Consider the following 23,091-nt stretch of genomic DNA (forward strand, 5'->3'; position numbering starts at 1 on the left):
TGTCAAGGACCCCCATTGACACTTATTATTATACGCCAGCGACCCCCCCCCCCCCCCATACGAGAAGATTTTTGGTTCCCAACCATTTTAATTTCAAGGAGGTCCCAGTTTGACATGCAATAGGCTATACGGACCCCCATTTATATCTCTGAGACCCCTATCTATTATTGTAAATTCAATGTTAATTTAACTCAGAGACCCAAACGGGTCCATATTTGGTTCCATTTGTAGTATTTTCTCTCTGAGTTACATACACATAAGGTTCCTATTCTATCATTTAGCTCAATTAGCTGGGGACCCCCTGGAACTCCCTCAAGGAAAGGACCCCACTTCCAATGATTTATTCTATCTAGGCCAAAGTTTGTGAAATTAATGACACAGTAGCTGACACAGAAACATAACGGAGTAAAGCAGTAGGCCTTGGTGACATTATTTTCTTGCTAAAGTTTGAAAGATGCCTTTATGGATGTGCAACGTACACTATATAGAATATACAGCAATAGCCTAGAAAGATATATGATAAATATCTGCACATGCTTCTAGAAATACAGCCTGGATAGTGGATACACAAAGGGACACGCGCACAGATAAACATTCATCATAGCCTTTGTGCAGGGCATGTGGAGGCTTGAGATACCATTGCTGAATTTTGTCATGATCAACATCAGTGAATAAACTGATTATGATTATGAAAACTAAAAGGGGAGGGGGGGGGGGGGCGTGTGATAGCTGCTAATATGGGAGGGACATGTAGACAATACTGTCAATCATGATCTAGACGTGTTCTTATTGGCTGGGACCTGCGCCGCCGTAGCAGAAGAAAGGGAAGAGAGGAGTCATATGACGCCATCGCGCGCGCGCACACACACACATACACATCCGACCTGTCCTTGAAGCTACAACACAGTCAAGATGGTTGCATACTGGAGACAAGCCGGCCTCAGGTGCAATATATACATTTATTTTACTTAGCGTTGTCTTTATTTTCAATTACATATTGATAATAGATCAGATCTTTTCAAATGTGCACCTATTTGGGAGATTCTAGGCAAAGTTGTTTACATAAGTAGGAACCTTGCTAGTTGCTAGCGATCGTTAGCTTTCCAGCATGCATTACACGATTTTATATATAACATTAATGCACATAACAAGGGTTCATGTCATCTTTGACTCCACGTTGCAACGTTGTTTGATTACCAGTTGATTCATGTCAATTAGCGTCTGGTTAACGTTTGTGTTTGTGTGTGTTTGTGTTGTTCTTGTATTCTCTCTCAGCTACATTCGCTTCTCTTCCATCTGCGCCAGTGCGGTGCGCGCAGCCATGAAGCCAGCGGTCAAAGCCGAGGCTCTGAAGGCAGCAGAGTCGACCGTCAAAGTAACCAAAGCCAAGGTTGCTGCATGTAAGTGTAGTAGGCAGTTTCTTATGTAAAAGTAATTTTGAACAAGTAACAAGTAAAAATCCAGAATTCAAAATGTATTGATTAGAAGAATAAATGTATTGATATCAAAATGTACTTGTTTATAATAAATAATACAAAAGTAGAAAGTTGTCATTGTGCAGAATGACTGGATGGCAGTGAATCATGACCATACAACCCTTGATCCTATGTGTAAACATATTTTAATATTACATTATTATATATACTACATTTAATAAATACCCTTTGTTTAGCGATTTTCAAAACGTTCTTTTCATAGAAACAATAAGTCTCGTGTTCATGATTCACTGCCATCCTGGATGCCTTTGTTCGAGGCTTAACAAAATTGTTATAAATATTTTTGTAAAAGTCTATGGGGAAAATGAATGGGCGATTTTAAAGTGACCCCAATAAACCACTTCCGCTTTGACGGTCTATTGGGCTGAAGTGGTTAATGTATCATTTTTTGTCATTGTTGTCATGCTGGACTTCAAAGCAGCCAAAGGTATGGCACCTCCTAGCCACACATATGCAACACTAGATTTCTTTTAATCTGGTGAATCTAGGGTTGCAATACGGTGGCTCTATAGAAAGCTTGAATTATCCTCTTTCTGCTATCTGCTTTTTCTATCTAGTGTGTGTTTCAGAAAAATCTACCGTAGACATGTTATGAGCTACTTTCTAGACTTGGCTCTTAAAACTCCACCTAGGCCCGTAGTACTTACCGTAGCCCTCCCCTCCCCTTAATGACCATACATGAAAGATAGGTTTTTATAACTTTTTTTAAATGATTAGGTGCTTGCTTTCCACTACTGCTAGTAGGCTTACATGTTTAATGATTAGGTGCTTGCTTTCCACCACTGCTAGTACCGGTAGGCTTATTTTATGAAACGTGGACATCATAGGCGGTGTCAGCACGGGTGCGGCGACGCACAAGCACCTGGCCGAAATTCCTAGCCCCCAGTGGCTGCAGACTGTGCAGAGTCAAAATATACGTTATCATCAGCATTGGCTGGCCACAACCATATGCACTCGATATGGGTCCAGCCCCCGTTGGTGTGCGCCTATGATGGACATAATTTCCATGATATCTCCTGACTTAACCCGTTTAGTGTACAAATTGTTAACTACTGCAGTTAGTACAGTAGGCTATGTCCCCCAGGCCAGCTCAATACTGAGCTGACAGAACATGCATCTTTGTATGCCTTGATGTCAGGTGTCACCATATAATCAACATAACCAGCCTCAGAAAACATTGAGCAACCTTTCTCTTTTCATCTTCTTCAGCCGCTTCACACCACTTATGCTTAATTTATACTGTTGTATGACTGCATAAAACAACTCTATTCAACCTTAGTCTAAGCGCACAGACTTGAGATCATGTCAGTCAGGGTGGCACTAATAGAGATGCATTGTCTTGAAGTGGAGATTAGTGATTGTAATGCACACCAAATTGCGTGTTAATGTTTTCATATTCAGACCTCACAGATGTGGGGATGGGAAATGACCTTTAGTAATATGCATCAGATCAGATGCAGGACACCCAGCTAAAATCAATGTATTTTGCAATTGAATTAAAACGTATCTTACTATCTATTTCAATCTGTTTATCCAGCTAGGCTACATTACTCAAGGCTTCAGATTGGTTATAGAGCAGTTATCTAAATGACATCCCCAACATGTGGCCAGCTTTAGTTGACGCTCAGGTTAATGTAATCGACCAACTACGGCCAATGAGCAATGTAGAAAACGTACCGTATGAATCTGTACTAAGAATACTATCAAATGATGTTTCTCGCCCTCTTTTCAGGATCTATGTGAGACCAGGTGTACATAAGTTGTTTCTCGGAGGAATGAGGACCCCCACAACGCCAACGTGGTCCCCTTGTTTTGATGAAAATGAAGACTGGATGACATCAAGAAGAGCTGTTGGGACTGGGGATCTAAATGAAAAGAATTATCTTTCTCTTATTTGTAATTGATGTATTAAAGGATGAGAATTGGAATTGTCTGGTTTAATACATTTTTTGAATGCAGAGTTAGACATTACAAAGCTTTTTAGATCACTAAATCTTTATTTTGGTATAAATTAAACAATGTTCTAGGATTCAGAAACAGAAATTTGTATTTACATGATGGGAACATGAATAGGTCCTTGAAAATGTTTCTGAAACTAGTGGGATTTTCTGAAGGAATAAGATGGCAGATGGGCTTTAATTTAACTATTATACATTCTGTAAAAACCTGAATCAAAAACTTTAATTAGAAACACATGCATTTTAAAGAGGCAACTGCATTGCATCAGATCATCGAGAACTACAGGTACTTGATTCTTGAAGCCAAAAGGTGTCACCACAACATTGTGTTACTTACTGGGTGCATAAACTAAAATGGAATTTTGACAAGGGGATGAACCAAATCAATTTGAATGTTGAATCAGCCAAAGGGGTTTTCTGGAATACTGGACATATTTTGCCAAAGTAATATAGAGTAAATCCTGCTAGTGCTTTAATTGCTATTGGGTTTTAAAAATGCAATTCATTCTTAAAACTGATATGAATTGAAGTTGCACTGGGTACCTGAGGAAACAACATGGCTTCAAGAGTCCCTAACCCGGTCCTCTTGTATGTTTCACTTCTCATTAGGGGAACCTAAAACTATATAAAACAGCTCCTCCACTAGCTGTCTTTCTTCTCTCTGGTCATCTTGATCATGGTCTCTGGTGATCGATAGAGGAATATGAGTTTCTCGCACATCGTCTCCTCCAGTTCCAGCTCTCCCATCTCTCGTACCACAAAGATGTCCGTGCACAGCTTCAGGACACGGTCCACGCACGGCAGCTCCTCAAACATGATCGACCTAGAGATCCCATTGAAGTATTCCCTGATGAACTTCCCTAAAACTAGCACCACGGACGTGTATAGGCCCACAATACTGTTGTGTAGGGGGACAGAGAGCAAAACATTTTACAAAAATACATCTAAATCTCACTTCAAAATACAATTGACAATAGCAAGAAAAACACAATTGGTTAACAAAATGTGGAAAAGCTAATTTGTTCATTCAAGTTAATTCATCCACTTGTTCATTTGGTATAAAAAGTAAATATAAAAGTTGCCATGATGTGTTGCTTACCTTTGTCCAGCAAGGAAGCCCAAAGCAGGAGGACTGACTTTATTATTGAAAAACACAAGCTCTATACTGTGGCAGCTGTTTTTGGTGAGAGCAGGACCAGCAGAACACTCCTCCACCACCCACCACTGGTTTCCATCATCCTGTGTGTTCCCATTGGCCGGCTCAAGTCTGATTGACATGGGCCTGAAGAACGCGAATGTCTGGATGTCGACAGGGCGGTCTGAATGTTCTGAATGTTCAAGATTACATTACATTAAAGTACTTAACAGACAATAAACAAGCACATAACATGTCCAAACCTAACCTGACTTGCGTCAGATGGTGGCAGTAGTGCGCAGGCTACCGAGAGCGTCTGCTGCTATCATCTGGCGCAGTCAGGTTAGTCCAAACCAAGTAAGAGAGCATACTATTAGATGTACTGTACAAGTTGATAATTTGATTAAAAAACAAAAAGGGTGACTGACCGACTGACATTCTTTTGGCCATTTTGGCTTCAGGTCCTTTGGCTCCCTTGATGAACTTTGGCAGCAGAGAGTGAATGATCCTACAGGACAGAAGGAAAGAGCGCAAAACCATAAATATCTTCCCACGCTGTGCTTGAATGCTCAGTTTTAACTAAAGTATGCAACTTTCCCATGAAGGTAGTACCTTGATATGCTAGACATTGGTCCTGCTACGGTACATTCAGCCTTTTGTTTGATGGCTCAACTTAAGCTTATGAGGGTTACAGTATCTCACAGTCTCTTGAGTCCTAATATCTTAATGGTGAGTCATTTGAACTGCATTTTGTACTGATTGTTGTTACTCACACTGGGCTGCTGCTGGTCCCATTGAGCATGTTAACCAAGCTGTCCCTCAAAACATCATCCTTGTATTCCACTGTGCGTTCTCCCGCTATCTCTGCATGCATTGGATTCAAGTTCACATCCCTTGGGGGTATATGAATAAAATTAATTACATTTCATATTTAGGAACATGGAATGTACTGCTAAAACAATAAAAAACAAGTATCGTATATTTGTATTTACAACATACACATTCAGAGTAGAAGGTGATAGTTGTGGCAAGAAAAAAGTAATAACCAAGCATAGACGATGACTAGAAGAAGATGATGGAGAGGTTCCCCTTATTTTTTCACACAAGGATACAGGAATACAATTAAAAGGGAATTACAAAGGGTATTAGAAAGGTGCAGGAGAGGTAAGAAACCCAAGTAGGCTTATGCGAAGACCTCCCCTAAAACACACACACAAACAAATAAACATGCACCCGCACACACACGCGTGCACACACACACGAACACACAAGTGCACACACACACACACACACACACACACACACACACACACACACACCTGAGTAGTACCCATCGCAGGGTGATGTCGATGTGAGAGGAGTTTTTAAGCTCTTGGGTCATAGCTTCACGGCTGGCAGGGCTGATGCTCCACAGAAGACTGGCATCACTCTTTATCCTAGCAACAAGAAGGTCCTCCGCCTCATAGTTCATAATGAACTCCACGGCACCCTGGAGGGGAATGGATAATTAGATGAATGTATGGATCAAAATAATTTAAATACAAAAAAAAGAAAATATCATTGTAATTATAGTATATCTAAAAAATATCTCCCTTCACTGGCAGCATGACTTTTCCTGACAAATGGCCAAGAACAATATATTTGATTCAGTTATCAAATCAATAGAATGAGTTACTGGGTGGGTAGCATAGGTATTGATGAGTTGGTTGTAGCCAGTCTTTGTGAATGGAATCAAATTCTGCCCCAGAGCAGTCATGGTGAATAGAGGCTGTGGAGACAAACACAAACACACACACACACACACACACACACACACACACACACACACACACACACACACAGATATGGCAATTATTTACAAATAATACTTGTACCAATAATACTATACACTCATTGCCACACGTGACAGAATTCTATGTCCTGACCGCATATCCTGAAATGCTGAGTTCAATGGAGACATCTAACGGCTGATTGTTCACTCCAGCTGCCTTGTTGACCAGTGACATAAAGAGTAGGGGAAACCAGATGATGCCGATGAGGGCGAAGATGAGGAACCCCCCCATACCATACTTCACCACTTTCTTCTTCTTCGTTCCTGGGGGGTGGGGGTATTTCTAGGGAGAAAATAAGACGTAACTTTGAATAGCTGTGATAATAACATTGAAAATAATTACTGAATTTATATGATAAAATAAAAGGTATACAACAAAGTGAAATAATTCCGAAGGAAAGGTTGCGATTTCTGTTAGAGTGCTTGTTTGCTTTGACACTGTTTGCAAACACATATAAGTGGTTTTATTTTATTTTATCTTAAATGAACAATAAATTACTTACAGCCTCAGACTCCCGCCAACACTTCATAATGAATATATTGGCATAGATATCTTCTACACAGATCCAACTAGACAGAGACAGAGTGGTGTCCGTCCAAACCCAGTCCATCACTGCCCTCAGCTCTGTCAGGAAGGGCACCAGGCGGAAACTGAGGGACAACATAGAGGAGAGGAAAGGAGAGAAAGACAAGCAAAGTGACCAAAAACAAATCTAATAGTTTGTAATTAAAGGACTCAGTAAACCATGCCACCATGAGAACAGTCACTAATAGTCAAACTGGCCGTACCCTTGGAAGAGGAAGAGGTTGATGTAGTTAAAGTTCTTAGTGAGGAAGTTTCCCAGCACACATTTGGGGTATCCACTTTTGATTTGATAAGCAGACAGGCCAAAGTAGATACACTTGACAAAGTACCACACCTGGGCTATATGGTTGTTATTGAACCTCCTGAAGAAAGAGAAACAAAGAGATTGTTAGAGAAGATTTAATCAGTCAGTCGGTTTCATGTGAACTGTCCCTTGAAACAATGTTGAGGCCTGACCGCAATAAATAAATAAGCACAGTACATATCGTGTGATAAAACCGATGCAAAAAGCTGTAGAGAAAAGTTGCAACGGTCTGAGCCTGGGTGCGTCCAATTTTATATAGTTGTGAAACACAGTTTTAGGATTCTGTTGCGAGTTTCAACTCTTTGAGTTTGGAATCATTGGCATGGACTTGGCTTTAATAAGGATGTGGGGGGGGGTTATCCACCTTGTTAAAGAAATTAACACGCACAAGCACATGCGCACGCACACTCGCACGCACGCACGCACGCACGCACGCACGCACGCACGCACGCACGCACGCACGCACGCACGCACGCACGCACGCACGCACGCACGCACGCACGCACGCACGCACGCACGCACGCACGCACACACACACACACACACACACACACACACACACACACACACACACACACACACACACACACACACACACACACACACACACACACACACACACATTCTGTTCCATGCAATATACTGTAAAAGTATGCATCCTTTTATTTTATTAGGAATATCAAAGTAGTAGTATTTCTGGATAACCTTTATTTCCTAGCCATTACTGGGGATTCATGGAAAATGTAGTGTATGAGGAGAAGATGCAGCCAAATATAATTCCTGGTATGGAGCCCAGAATGATTAAAATCCCTTTCCAATAAAGCTACATTTCAATACCATTTCAAGTGGAATGGTACTGAATACAGGCTTGCCAAGGTCGCGTGCATTTGCAAAATTCATAAAAAAGAAGAATTGTATTTTTGCTCTTATTTATACAGGAAAACAGAATGAGACTGGTAAGTAAGGACAGACAGGAGGGTCTCTAGCCAGAATGAAAACTGGGAACATTTCCATGATGTGGTCAATCGATTAACCAGTTAGCTATCGGTGACATGCATTTCTGTTTCTCTCTCTTCTCAGCATTCCCACGTCTTTAATAAACACCATATCCCTCCATGAAATGATGAAGCCCTGACCTCTCAGTGACTCCGGGCAGGATGAAGAACATCCAGAAGTGTATACCAAACACCAGGACCACCTGGAACACGCACTTCCCCAGCAGAGACTTCTTCAGGTACAGGGCCCGGTCGATGATCATGGTCGCGAACTGCATCAGCAGCATCACCAGGAAGGCCTCAGGCACCTGGTCATCCTCTAGGGCCTCTGAGATGTCCACTGATCCACTGTTTTTCTGTAGGCAGATATCATACAAAAGCAGTGATGTAGGAGACAGAGTAAGACAAAGAGAGACAGAGAAAAAAAGAAAAAGTGACTCAATAATGGTTAGTGTGTGTTTCTCTCTTATACACAAATGGCTGCATCTGTGTTTGTGCCTGGATCTCTAATTCTTGTATGTACTGTATGTATGCACAGATTGCACACATACAAAAACAAATAGAAAATGGTATGTGTCTGTGTACACAGAATCTTCTGGGTAGCTTTAACACAAACAATGCTGATCCTTACCCCAAAGGCAGAGTATCCATATATGGTGACAATGAAGTTGACAACATCAATGAGAAACATGAGGGCATAGACATCACACACAGGACTGAACTCTGGGTGGATGATGTCATAGAAGAACTGCCTGATGGGTAGGTAAATGTTCAGGGCACTGTGGGGAGAGGAGCGGGGATGGCATCACTCATGTGTACAGATTCATACAAAGATGCAGGGCCAAGTGTGACAAATGTTTAATCCACCTCGCTGATAAAAATCCAAACCGCATATGTTTAGATTAAAATGTGTTGTTGTTCATCATATCTCATCTATCTATAAATGCGAGAAGTCTCTGCGTGTCTGTCTGTCTGCGTGTGTGTCTGTAATCCGCGTATCTCGAGAACCGTTCGTCCCACCGGCTTCAGATTCGGCACGCGCGTTCCCCGCCGCGGCACGGAGTGCAGTGCCGGGCCTCGACCCGACCCGACGCGCGGTTTTCCCTAACCGGCGCGAAACGTTCGGAATCTCCTTATGCGGGCTGATTGTTGACATCAGGCTGTTCCGGAGGAAATCGGCGCAAGCGCTTACTCATTGTGACATCACTTCATAAAAGGCTCTGACATCACGTACGCCACATGAGTCAACAACAAATCTCTGTGAGTGTGTATGTATGTATGTAATCCGCGTATCTCGAGAACCGTTCGTCCCACCGGCACGCGCGTTCTCCATATATGGGAATAAAATGAATGCCCGTATGCGGAGCTGATGTCTGACATCAGAGTTTTCGCAACCGGTACTGTGTGTGCAGAGATCTTCATATATGGGCATAAGTGGACAAAGACAAACAGATGGTCAAAACGGGTCCTATGACAACAGGTATATTGGGGTTTGCATTAAAGGGTGGGGCATTCATGGGGTTTGCATTAAAGGGTGGGGCATTCATTCCCTATTTCAAATTCGGCACGCGCGTTCCCCACCGCAGCAGGTAGTGCAGTGCTCGGCCTCGACCCGACCCGATACACGATTTTCTGGAACCAGCACGAAAGGTTCGGATTCTGATGTCTGACATCAGGATTTTCCGGAACTGGCACTGTGTCTGCATAGATCTCCATATATGGGCATAACATGGATGCAGACAGACAGATACAGATATCTCCATATATGGGCATAAATGGACACAGGCAAACAGATGGTCAAAGATCTCCATATATGGGCATAAAGTGGATGCAGACAGACAGATACAGATATCTCCATATATGGGCATAAATGGACACAGGCAAACAGATGGTCAAAACGGGTCCTATGACAACAGGTATAATGGGGTTTGCATTACGTTTGTCTCCTCCTACATCTGTTTGTCTGTGTCCCTTTATGCCCATTATGGAGATCTCTGTATACGCAGATAAACAGATATCTCCATATATGGCATATATGGGCATACAATGGACGCAGAATCACAAAGCTCTCCATATACGGGCATAAAAGGGACACAGACAGACAGATACAGAGATCTCCATATAAGGGCATAAAATGGACGCAGATAGACAGATATCTCCATATATGGGCATAAAATGGACCCAGAACTATAACTGCAGTGATCTCCATATGAACATAAAATGGACGCCGACAGACAGACAGATACAGATATCTCCATATATGGGCATAAATGGACACAGGCAGACAGATGGTCAAAACGGGTCCTATGAAAACAGGTATAATGGGGTTTGCATTAAAGGGCGGGGCATTCATTCCCTATTTACATTGTTCCGAGTTGGCCAGGTCGCCGACTAGACGGCTTCTAGTTAACATAATTCCCCACCTTGAATTTGATAATTTCTCAGGAAATACACTTTAACACAGTAACAATTAAGTGGAGCAAGTGCGACCTCTGCCATGTTGTCTTTTTGAAGTGGGATCTGGGAACCCCCAGCAGTCCCTGAGGGGATTCCAGAGGGTCCCCAGAAAAAGTAGGATCAGTTTAAGCTTGCATCTGGCATTTAGTTTTATAATGCAATTTTGTGTCATTGATGGGATGTTACTCCTCTTCGTCCCCTATGGGACATAAGTCATGGGGGGGATTTGCCTGGTTAATAAACCAGACCGAACACAACAACACCCCCTGGCGGTAGTGGTGTTGTAGTACGGTCTGGCACAGATCCATTGAGATTATATTTCCTCAACCAGCTTCAAGGTTTGGCCAATCAGGATTGTATGCTTGGGGCACGTGGTTTTTGTAGGCTTGGGGCAAGTGGTTTGGGGCAAACCCCAGAAATGAAAACTCTTCCTGAAATCCCAGACTCTCTTCCCAAAGCGAAGTGAGTGATAGAGGCTGGCAACGCCAGGCAAGGGTGGGATGGTCGACACTTACAGTATGTCCTACTTTTTTTCTCGTCTGATAAAAAATAAAGCTTATCTTCAAGGTCACAACACGTAACGTGACACGCAGAGAGCTTTTAGATTAGCTATTTTTGAAGAATGTTTACAAATTGTGAATGTTTACAAATCCTTTATAGGGGTCTCTGGCACAAAATCTTTTCAAATGATGTTCCACAGCCAAGTACATATAAATTCAGGGATCCTTGACATGAACATTTTTGAGATCCAGTGAGCTAAATCTTGACAGTTTATTGAGTGTTAACCAACATACACCTCTAATATTGAGTGTTATACAACATGTAGTTCCGATGAAGCCATCTAATTGGTTGAAATAGCTCTCTACCTGTGCGAATAATAAGCACTACCACACGGGTCTCATCAAACAAAGATATCAGCTGTGCGGGTCGTGAAAGAGCTGAAGCGCTCCCTCTCCCAAAACTATGCTAGCGGCTAGGCTATCAGTTTTCATGTGAAGCTCAGACAAAAAATAACTAATTTCTATCGAATATCTTAATTACAATTAATTACAATGAAATTAAGTTGACGTGTTTTTTTTAAGAGCAACTGGTATAATCGCAATAATACACCAGTGCCTACGGGCACTCGCCCTTCAGGCTTGTGCTTGCGGCAATGCAGGCGGTCCAATAATCACGATAACCAACACCCTCTTGTGTAATATTGCTTAATTAACCAACGTACACTTCTACGATGGTAGCTTTGGCCTGTAGCATCCTCTCTCGGATCTGCTTTCGGATCATCTGCTTCCGTGTCAGAGGAATCTTGTTCCGACGTTGTCTTTTCTTCTTGGGCTTCACCTCTCCAATAGAAAACACAGGGTGTTGTGGCTCATTGTCAGATGACAACGTGGTTGTTTTAGGGTGGAAATGCAATATAATATTTGAGATGTGAGTGTAAATCAGGGCGATGCTTGCTCATTGGTCAAAATGTTCGCCTTCCAGTTAATTTATGACCACTAAATTAAAAACTAAACAAAAAACATGAATGGCCAAAAAAATAAATAAATAAAAAATGAAATGAAAACTGTGACTGAAATATAATAGAATATTAGAATATAACAGTTTGTCAGACACAAGTGAAAAATTAAGGCTGAATGTAAACTGTAAAATATTACCTAAAGATATAATATAAATCTGTATGAGTATTCACCATTAGAATCTCTAGAGCTGTCATTTTTGCCCCGACAGAACAGGGAGGCAGTGGAGGTTTGAAGAGGTAGGAACAGCAGTCGACGGCTGGGTCTCTCCTCCCCACTTCCCTGTTTGTCCCCGGATCTCGTCTTCTTCTTATCTGCTTTCTTCTTCATCTTCTTGAAGAAGTCAGGCATCTCCACCTCCTTGTTGTCCCACAGGCCATGGCACTGTACAGTAATTAATGTTTGGTAGTAGTTGGTAGTAGTTAGTACAGCAGAGGTACATGTGAACCTCAAAGCACCTCAATCGCTTTGAGATTCTTTTATTTGCACCTTTAAAATGCAACCCTTCTAATAGAGCTATGGTGCCTTTAGTCTAGAACAGAAATGCTACACATCAGTTCCTTTAGTGTGGAACACTCTTACCTCTAGGAACCATGGTATATTTAGAATGGAACCATGGAGTACATTTCATTTCCTTTAGAATGGAACATTTCGAGTGAAACCACTGAATGCAACAGTGCTGCATTTAGAGTGGAACCACAATACATTTCAAATGTAATTGTGGTAGTTTTAGAATCATGGTACGCTTCGAGTGGAACTGCTGTATACCTTTAGAATGGAACGGTGGAAAAAGAGTGCCAGCAGCTGAATGAGGTCAAACAGAACGTATCCGTCTTTCTTCTCCACCCCGATGATGTTGGGCAGGGCGTAGGGCCGGTCAGCATTGATGCCACGGTACTTGGATGTGGTCCAAGGGTAGAAACCAAACTGGAAGAAGTACTTCACCACAACTGTAATCTGGGAACAGATGAGATAGATTATTGTATTATACCTGTGTATGTACTAGTGGAGTACCCTTGGTCAGAGTACTTGGATCATTTCGTTTTGGTGTGCGTATGAGCATTCTTCACATAATACTGTACGTGATAGGTGGTCCCATAACTGCATACCTCTGTGTATATAATAGCAGTCATCCAGAAGCGTTTAGTGGGCCTGGGGACGGACAGCATGGCCCAGAGGAAGATGAGGATAGGTAGGGCCAGGGTGAGCATCGAGGCAGACATTATGTGGTTGAGGAGGATCACAAAGTAGCACAGCATCTCAGACTTGGACACCATTGTGTTGTAGAGGGCAAAGATCAGCCGCAGGTGCCTGGGGAGTGACTTGTAAAACTTGTCGGACTCTGAAATCTCCTCGTTGTCGAACATGCTGAGATAAGATGATATAAGAAGAATTCTTAACAACATTTCCCACGGTGATTTTAATAACATTAATAATAACATTTCCCATGATGACTAACTTGTTGAGCAGTAGTTCGCTGGCAGTGAGGTTCCTTGTCTCCTGACTCAGAGGCCTGGGGGATTCAGGGATATCGAGACCTTTCTCTCCCTCATATGGACACTCGTCTGTGTGTCCATCTTCCTCTCTCTCCCACCTCTCCTCCTTCTCCTCCTCCTCCTCCTCTCTCTCTGCTGTTTCTTGTAGCTCCTGTTGACCGCCTGGCTCGATCTGTTCTCTTTTATTTTCGTCCTTCTCCTCCTCCTCCTCTCTCTCTGCTGTTTCTTGTAGCTCCTGTTGATCCTCTGGCTCGATCTGTTCTCTTTTATTTTCGTCCTTCTCCTCTTCCTCGTCTTCCTCTTTCATCTCATCAAGGTCCTTTTGTTGCATATCTGCTTCAAGACTGTGGAGTAAAGAATAGGTATACCGGTATACTGCATGCATGTATGTATGTATATATATATATGTTTGTATGTATATATATGTTTAATAGATAAACAGACAGTGGTTGAGATTGAGATTTTTGTACAAAGACCAAAAACCTGTCTTGACTATCTAAGGAGGTCAGGTCTACATTGGTGGCCTTTATAAGCCTCCGTCTCAGCTGGTCTGCAGGCTGCTGGACACAAGGGGAAGGGAAGTCGAGGTCATCTTCCTGAGTGGGCTGTCTGGACCCCAGCAATGTATCATCTGTCATGCAGCTAGGAATGGAGAACAGGATAGCAAACCGAACAGGATAGCAAAACGTGAAAACTTGTTTTCACGTTTTATCAACGTAAAATAAATTAAAACTAAAACATAAAGTACAGTATGAGACATGAGTAGATCCAGATGTAAGATTTCAAACAAATAGTGTTGTTAACACTTCACAAACAAAATGTTAAAAGTGTGAAATGACATCACTTGGATTGATTGATTGAATGAGTTAATGAATACATAACACATCATCATTGAATACCTGGACACACTGCTGCCCCAGGAGACCCTTGAGGCATTACTCTTGAGTCTGACATAGGAATGGGGGGAGGAGGGCACTTCAGGTGGTGAGCAGGGGGGAGGGAGGGGGAGGTCATCGTGGTCATCGGGGTCATCCTGCGAATCCTGCGTGTTCTGACGAGACAGCCAGTTCTCATAGTACCGCGCTACACTATTCTGATTCACCTCTCGACCCTACGGAGTGAAGGAGAGGTACACTGTGAAATCCTGAGTGTTCATTTACAATATTTTTCTATTACTCCTATAGATATTGCCCAAACATCACGCAAATCGATCATGAAGACGGACCTGTCTGAATTTTCATATTTCATCCTGATTGGCTAAGATTGACTTCTACTACCTGGCCTGGTCGAGAATATTTTTCTATTCATATTTCTTTTCCCGGATGATTGATTCAACTAAAGATATATTTCTCTTTTGTTTTTGTCACATTCACACAGACCGATCAGCTGACGCAGCCAACTTTAAGGCCTCACTAGTTAGCTGGTTAGGATAAATCATCATTTTGTCTCACCTTCTTCTGCTGCTGGCCCAGTAAAGCCCGCTCAAACCGCAGGACTCTGGAGATGTCCAGCTGGTCCTTACAGAATGAGTTCAGACTCTCCGTAATGTCATCAAGAAGGGTCATGAGGAATACCCATGTGAACTCCATTTTATGCCTGCACCTCTGGAATATGTCTTCTATTTGGAACAGAAAGATATACAGTTGATAATTATACCAGACAAATATTATGGACCTGTAGCTGTGAAGTTTACCTGAAGTTTACCTAATCTCCTACCGAAGGTAAAATGTGTAGGTCATGACAAACTTGTGTAGTTGCTACTGCAACTTCACCTGTTTCTATTTTAACCTCCACATCACTGCTACTCACTGAAAATCATTCTTACCTTTTTCCTCCTCCTCTTCTTCCTCGTCCACATAGTTGTCTTCTAATTCATCCGAGTCCGTTCTGTCAATACCTGGAAACAGATGTACAGATTTCACATAGAGATTCAAAGTATACTCATGAAAAAAAAAATGACTCATGCAACCTCGCATGCAAGCAGGACGTTGAGTGAACCAAGATGAGCGCTCCCCAAAACAACTGTCTTGGAGTCACTTACAGTACGCTGACATTACACGATACAGTAGTAGTATAGTATACTAGTAGTAGTATAGTATATTATGTCAATCGACACTGTATAGTGACTATACAGTATTGATTGGTTAACGATGGCTGTAATTGCAATTTTGAAGAACCGGATAACACAAATTACCAATATGACAAAACATAGCTTCTGATAAACAGACAACAACCCTCCGACCTTGCTGCTTCTGTAGCGCTCTCTTTTCTCTCTGCTTCACTTCTTTTTTGATCTGTTCCGTGTCTCTCTTGAAGTCTCTCAAGGCTATCTTCGAGTTCTTGACCCAGGCTTCATTTAACAGCTGCAGTATTGAGGGCACAGATAATATTACAGGTTACTACATTCATATACTTTTCTAGTAAGTCGGGACCCAAAAGTAATTAATACATTAATTGCTACTAAAATACATTTTAGTATTATGTTGTTCAAAACAATGTGTGCTTGTTGTCTCTGGTGATGTCATCCTGGCTCTTACCTGTAAAGCAGTTTTCTTCTGTGTTGGCGGCACTTCCTCTTTCTCCTCTGGAGCTTCCTCCTCCTCCTCGTCACTGTTGCTGTCAAACAGGTGGTAGCCACAGTTGTTCTCCACTGCACACAAACCAGAGCCGTGTCAACATTAGATCACTGTCAAAAACATAGAATAATAATATCTCAAATTTATATAGCTCTTTTCTGAGTACCCAAAGACGCTTTACACTTTATTAAAGATTAAAGACTAGGGAATAAAACCATTTAAAAACTAGAAGCAGTGCTCTTCCGAGCACATGTCTCCACCAGGTCAGGTAGGTCCTGGTGGCGCTAAATGTGAAAAGGGTGCCTTCTTTGGCATTTAACGGCAATGTGGCGCTGCATGGATGATTTGAGGCATTTTGTTCCAAAAATGTGTTTGGCAAAAGTCGACCTGCTGGTGGCGCTAATATAACAGGCCAATGTGAAAAGAGTGGCATTTGTTCCTTGACCTAGTGGGAATGTGCGTGCATAATTTCTCTGTAATCACAAGCTGCATTCATGATTTAAGTCATTTTGTTCAAAACTGACCAATCCTGTAAAGTTTGGAGGCCAATCTTAGCCAATCAGGTTGTAATATGTAATATGGGACATATCCGTCTTGATCACTTGAGATACTGTGTACTGATTTGTCTTAGTTTTTGATAAAATCCGAAGGAGTAATATAAAAAAAATGTGTTTTACATAAATCGGCCTCCCGATGGCGCTATAAAAGGTTGATGTAAAAAATGCAGGGAAAAGGTTTTTCCTTGGCCTCTAGGGAGTGCGCATACAAAGTTTGACACTAATCGGTGGAGTTATACTGTAGGTGAAAACATGAATCGGCCTGTTATAGCGCCACCATGAGGCTGATTAGATTTTTTTTAAATGGCATTTATTCCTCAGCCTATAGGGAATGTGCATGCACAATTTCACCAAAATCCCACACTGTGTTCAGGATTTCAGGCATTTTATTCAAAACTGACCAATCTTGCAAACTTTGAAAGCCAGTTTTAGCCAATCAGGATGGAATATGGAAAATCTGACATATCCATGTCGATCACATGACTGTAGAGATACTGTCTACTGATTTGCGTGATTTTTGGACAAAATCTGTAGGAGTACTGGCAAAAGTTAGTTTTGCAAACGTCGGCCTCCTGGTGGCGCTAGAACAGGCCCATGTGAAATATTTGGGGCAGAGGTTCTGAATTGGTATCCAGGGAGTGTGTGTGCACAGTTTGGCAGCGACCGGGCCAACGACGCCGGAGATTAGCTGGTAACGGACGGACGGACGGACGCACGGACGGACGGACGCACGGACGGACGGACGGAGGGGAAAACATACTCTCCCCCATGCCTTCGGCTGGTGGAGAACAATTAAACATAAGGTAGATTAACTGGGGAATTAGGGCATGGGGGAGAGTTTATATGGAAGAGGTGGGTTTTGAGGCCGGTTTTGAAAGTTTGGATGGTGGGGGCATCTCTGCGGGTTTTGGGGAGTGCATTCCAGAGGGTTGGGGCAGCAAAAGCCAAAGCTCTGTCGCCCCAGGTACGTTTTTTGGTCGTGAGGACAACGAGGAGGTTTGCGTCACCAGACCTGAGGGAGCGGGAGGGGGCATAGGGTTCCAGGAGATCAAGGAGGTATGGAGGAGCGAGGTTGTTTAGTGCTTTATATTTATATATACAAGATACTTTATTTGAAATATTGTATTTTGTTATGTATTTCTTAAGGTCTTTGCACACTGCTGCGTTTTTTTGGGCCGAATATCGAAACGAATTTCGGAGCACATAATACAAAAATCAACCTCACATTATGTCAATCACGTTTGCACACAGCCGCCCGTTTCGTATTTATTTTCAGACCAGGGTTGATCTTTTCCGATTTTCGCAGCTCTCTCTCCCTGGCCTCCAGATTTTGGATTTCCAAAACGCAACAAAAAAACAGTGCAGTGTGCAACCAGCTTTACTGTACCTTTAGATACAACAAGAGTTCATACGTGAGACCAAGTTTTGTTTCACAACATTAACTAAAAGCAGTGATATTACACACTACTATCTCAATAAAATGATAGAATATTTGTACATTGTCATTTACAGTAGAATTTGACTGATGTGACTTTATGTTGTGGTATTACTACTCACCCCCTGGCTGCCACACCCAAGGTTTCCACCATTTGCCAGCGTCTTTCTTTAACTTCTCATCTTCATCTGTAAAACAGGGCCAGTTGTTCATTATTAATTATATTAACATTATTTTACATTAAGTGCTGAATATAGCTTAGTAACTTTCATTTTAGTTCATTACCCATGAAAAAGAGCATAACTTTGAGTGTGGAAACCTTCCACATATTATTATTATTATTATGTACATTATGTAATTATGACAGACAGGCTATGTGAATGAACCGTACAGAATAAGACTTTTTAGAAATGTAATTAATTACATTTATTCATGAAGAATTTGAATCATCATATTTAAAATAGAGAAAAATAAACGGTTTACTGTAGGTAGCTTTTACCCTCAGGCTCCTGATCAGCAGGGACCAATGCTTTGTCTTCTGTTTCAGGACGGCCTTTCTGCTTTGCTTTGATTTTGTCCATTCTTCAGGAAAACATTATAGATGTCAACAAAGAGTACACTTTTATTCTTAGAGTACAGACATTAGGAGAGCTGAGAGGGAGACGGTGTAGACGAGACATCGGATAAAGACTGTGATCCAGTAATCTTACTCAGTTTCATTCCTTAAGCAGATACAGTACTGTACTTTGTAATAATATAGTGTTGCCTTACTGTATCTTCAATTTATCCACAGATTTCTTCTCCGTCGCCAGTCTGGCTGCAACCTGCTTCTTCATTTTGGCCTCAAACAGCTCAGCACCCCTTAGAAAGATTGTTTTAGTCCAGTTCATTTCAGTTCAGTGTCTAATTCAGTTTAGCTTCTATAACGGTTCTACTAACCTGGAGGCCAGTATCTTTGAAGCCTTGAGGTCAGACACTACATAGAGGAAGTAGTAGCTGAGGAAGACCCGCCTCTGAACCAGCAAGACGACAAAACAGATGGCATCCCACACAATGCCAGCCTCGCTCACTGGCAGCTCGCACTCGTCGTCAGGTTCCGCTGGATGACAAACACAGAGTGACCGGTCAGGGAAAAGGCCAGTTGATGCAGACCTATGTGCTTATCCTACTGTAAGCACAAGGGACAGTTACATCACTTCCTGTTTGATGGTAAGTTCACACTGATGACAAATTATTAGCAGCGGAACTTCTAACTGACTTAAACATTGCTTTTACATGAATAGGTTTTGGATTTAAGATGCATCTCAGCATTGATCACACACGCACGCACATGCGCGCGTGTACAGCATTGATCAGCATTGATCACACACACACACACACACACACACGCACACGCACACACACACACACACACACACACACACACACACACACACACACACACACACACACACACACACACACACACATTTTTGGAAGCCTTTAACTTTTGGGACATTTTAGATCCAGTGTATTAAAATATTTTCCCTTGCTATGATGCAAGTATATTATAGAACTTTGACATTCCTGCTGATGTTATAGTATATTATGTCTACTGGGAAGGCATCGGAGCAGATTCATCACATTGTTTACGACACTTACGGACATCATAGCCTTTGATAGTGCAGAACATGCTGAAAGCTTGGATAAGCCAACAGCCATTCTTCAGTAGGCTGTCCAGATAAGCACATGAACCAAACTGAACCAAAGCACAGGAGAGACAGAAGAAAAGTAATGAAACACCACAGAAGAGATTCTAATACTATACAGTAGCTACCTCAATGAAGACACAGGAAGAAAAGTGCAAAGACACAGGAAGCAAATAGTCTGGGAGAATTGAACAAAATGTACCCATAGGAATCTATCTAATGAAGAATAAAGAGTCCAATAGGAACCAGTATGATTCTGTACTTTGTATGTTAACTCACAGAGAGCAGGTTCTTGGTGGCGATGACAACACAGGTGTACGCAATGAGCCAGTCCCACAGTCTCAGTGTGTATCTGACCGGCTGCATCAGAACGCTGCTTCCAAACAGCATGAAGTAGAAACAGGCCACCAGGTAGCCCAGGCAGAAGACATTCACCCGCGTGGTTCCAGTGATGAAGATGAGGCACAGCACCAGCCAGAAGAAATAGCTGAATACAAAGACCTTCACCATGTCCAGGTAGGTCCTGAGGAGATGAGAGAGAGAGAGAGACAAAGAGAGAGAGAGAGAGAGAGAGAGAGAGAGAGAGAGAGAACTTGAAGAGAGAGGAGAAGAGGAGCACTCGTCAGCTTTTGAATCAAGATTCAAGAGTAGGCTATAGTCTCTCGGGTGCACTGCATGGTTCAAAAAACAACTATTTAGAAAAGGACAACCAGCACTCACAAGTGAGTGCTGGTTGTCCTTTTCTAGAGAGAGATAACAGATAATTTGTCACTGTGTGTATCGCTGGTGAACTGTGGTGTATGTCAAATGTATTTTAGCTCAATATTTGTCTTTTCAGCAGTTATCAAAAATAGTTTTGAATATTTCTGTCATCTACGTTTTGATATTATGAAAGGCCAACGGTATCCTTTAAGCTAGCTTCATGACTTGAATTTTCACAGAATTTGATGTAGAATGAGAAATCTCTATTGTGATGAGAAACCTTAGTCTCTACCAGAATTGCAATCTCTCTGTTATTACTTATTCAGCAATTTTGTCTTGCCAGAACAGCTTTCATAAGTTGCGAGTCACGAGTGACGACAAACAATCCCTTAATGGTGTTAATACAACCTCACTCACACAAGGGATTCCTGCTTCTCCAGCCACCTGCCTTCTGACTTACTGCACAGGAAGTTGGTCAAACTGATAAAGCACTTGATAAATTGAAACGATTCCGGCTATTTCCTGCCCTTATCCAACATCTATAAATTATGATGAGTCATGATTTGCAGAAGAAGATGAAGAAGTTCATGTCCTGACATGGTACTAGGGTTCAAATATTATAATCCAGTAAGAGAAGAGAAGAGAAGAGAAGAGAAGAGAAGAGAAGAGAAGAGAAGAGAAGAGAAGAGAAAAGAAAAGAAGAGAAAAGAAGAGAAAAGAAGAGAGGAGATTCAGACCTGCAGTGAAGGAAGTTGTCCACAGTTACAAAGTGGTTGATGAAGCTCGGGTCAAGACTACGACTGATCTCTACATTCTCTCCTGCCAGCAGACGTACTGCTGCCCGGTTCTCCTCCTCAAACACCTGCCACTGCAGTGAAGAACACAACAGCAGGAAGTGGTCATCTGTAGACAGGAAGAAAAGACGAGTCAAAATGGCCAATCTAAAGTGAAGAGTTGCAGAAGAGGACAGGACAGGACAGGACAGGACAGGACAGGACAGGACAGGACAGGACAGGACAGGCTAGATTTTTCACTTTCTTTTGCAGCACTGCAGAAGTCTGTAATCGAGAGACTAGATAATAGTAGATACTAGATAGTCAGGCAAAGTAAGGTACTGTAGAGTTTAGTACCAGTACCAGTGGAAAAGTGACTTTACTCTTTGCCATAACCTTTTCCATAACCATTATGAGTCATGCTGAGGATTCTTTGTGTATCCATTGTAGTGGACCTGAAATTAGGAGTAGGGTGTCCCTTCGAAAAAACGATTGTACAGTGCTAGTTGTAGGACGACAGCATCCTACTAATGACAATGACAAGCTAGCTGTAACTTTTCTTCACATTCTGTGTGTCTGGGCTGGTCCTGCTGGTCCAGCCAAAAGTGTAGAAATCAGTAGAAAGGTGAGAGGAACTCACAGAGTATGAATGAATGGTCGGGCCTCATGGCAAAGTCAGGCAGGAAGAGCCACTTGATGACATTTGAGGTCAAAGGTTGAATAGCGGTCCTCCAGGGGTAGTCTGACAACCACAAAACAGTAGAATATGTACCTGTGACACTGTGTAGAAAACACTGACTGATTCTAATCTGTATATGACATTTGTGTTAACGAGCCATAACCCTACCAACACAGAGAGCAGGGGGAATGCCAATACAGAGCAGGTACTGTAGCACCATGAGTCCTGCAGTGAAACAGCAGTACTTAGGCCACACCTCCCCCATGGCCTTCCTGCGACGCCGGGACAGGACAGCCAATAGAGCACAAGAATGGAGCAGAGCGTAGAAGTCCATCCTCCGGCCAATCACATTCACCGCTACGATCAAACTGATCTGAGAAAGGGAGAAACGTGTACATTATGTCAGGGGTTTTCAAAGTGGGTGACGGGGCACCCTGGGGTGCCACGACGGCAGTCCAGGGGTGCCGCGAGATAAGTTATTTTCAGTCAGTTCAGTACGTGTTTTGGTAAAGCAAAGCCCTGCTTCATCATACAAGACTGTCGCACACAACGAGGCGTTGTGTGCTTGTAGATCAGCTGTTTTCACTAGTTTAGTACATTTTATAGATGATAAATACAAAACGAACAGTTTTGGACATACAAGGAAAAAAGATATAATGTAGGGGTGCCTCGGATTAAAAAAATATTCATGGGGTACCCTGAGACAAATACGTTTGGGAACCCCTGCCTTATGTATTCCATGGAGACATGTACAATAAAAGTATGTAAAAAAAACAACAAGTGAATTAAATCAATAACACGGCAGACAGAAATACATTTCTGTAACCCCAGTTAACCCATTTAGACCTGCTGCTACCTATACGTTGTATTACCCTTAAGGCCGGCTGCTACGTCTGTGTCACATCA

General features: G+C 42.2%; 1 protein-coding gene across 1 annotated transcript in view; it reads right to left on the bottom strand.

Annotated features, from left to right (window-relative positions):
- Positions 1-4,096: 4,096 nt before the first annotated feature.
- LOC308290733 (piezo-type mechanosensitive ion channel component 2) overlaps positions 4,097-23,091 on the bottom strand; it is a gene marked incomplete at both ends in the record, with an annotated part of 47,095 nt that continues 28,100 nt past the window's right edge. Inside the window, 31 exons of the mRNA XM_080732642.1 lie at positions 4,097-4,352; positions 4,554-4,782; positions 5,018-5,097; positions 5,909-6,078; positions 6,265-6,357; positions 6,515-6,703; positions 6,924-7,071; positions 7,210-7,368; positions 8,447-8,661; positions 8,937-9,084; positions 11,985-12,102; positions 12,453-12,663; positions 13,048-13,236; positions 13,389-13,647; positions 13,739-13,823; positions 13,935-14,119; positions 14,259-14,417; positions 14,675-14,886; positions 15,227-15,393; positions 15,601-15,672; positions 16,018-16,138; positions 16,313-16,425; positions 18,466-18,531; positions 18,843-18,925; positions 19,115-19,204; positions 19,283-19,442; positions 19,985-20,081; positions 20,311-20,554; positions 21,471-21,636; positions 22,147-22,248; positions 22,354-22,558. Of these exons, the coding sequence (XP_080588768.1) occupies positions 4,097-4,352; positions 4,554-4,782; positions 5,018-5,097; positions 5,909-6,078; positions 6,265-6,357; positions 6,515-6,703; positions 6,924-7,071; positions 7,210-7,368; positions 8,447-8,661; positions 8,937-9,084; positions 11,985-12,102; positions 12,453-12,663; positions 13,048-13,236; positions 13,389-13,647; positions 13,739-13,823; positions 13,935-14,119; positions 14,259-14,417; positions 14,675-14,886; positions 15,227-15,393; positions 15,601-15,672; positions 16,018-16,138; positions 16,313-16,425; positions 18,466-18,531; positions 18,843-18,925; positions 19,115-19,204; positions 19,283-19,442; positions 19,985-20,081; positions 20,311-20,554; positions 21,471-21,636; positions 22,147-22,248; positions 22,354-22,558 (4,791 nt within the window). The remainder of the gene's footprint in view (positions 4,353-4,553; positions 4,783-5,017; positions 5,098-5,908; positions 6,079-6,264; positions 6,358-6,514; positions 6,704-6,923; positions 7,072-7,209; positions 7,369-8,446; positions 8,662-8,936; positions 9,085-11,984; positions 12,103-12,452; positions 12,664-13,047; positions 13,237-13,388; positions 13,648-13,738; positions 13,824-13,934; positions 14,120-14,258; positions 14,418-14,674; positions 14,887-15,226; positions 15,394-15,600; positions 15,673-16,017; positions 16,139-16,312; positions 16,426-18,465; positions 18,532-18,842; positions 18,926-19,114; positions 19,205-19,282; positions 19,443-19,984; positions 20,082-20,310; positions 20,555-21,470; positions 21,637-22,146; positions 22,249-22,353; positions 22,559-23,091) is intronic.

This window comes from Nannobrachium achirus, assembly GCF_963921795.1.
Source record: "Nannobrachium achirus genome assembly, chromosome: 9".
NCBI classification, from domain to species: Eukaryota; Metazoa; Chordata; class Actinopteri; order Myctophiformes; family Myctophidae; genus Nannobrachium; species Nannobrachium achirus.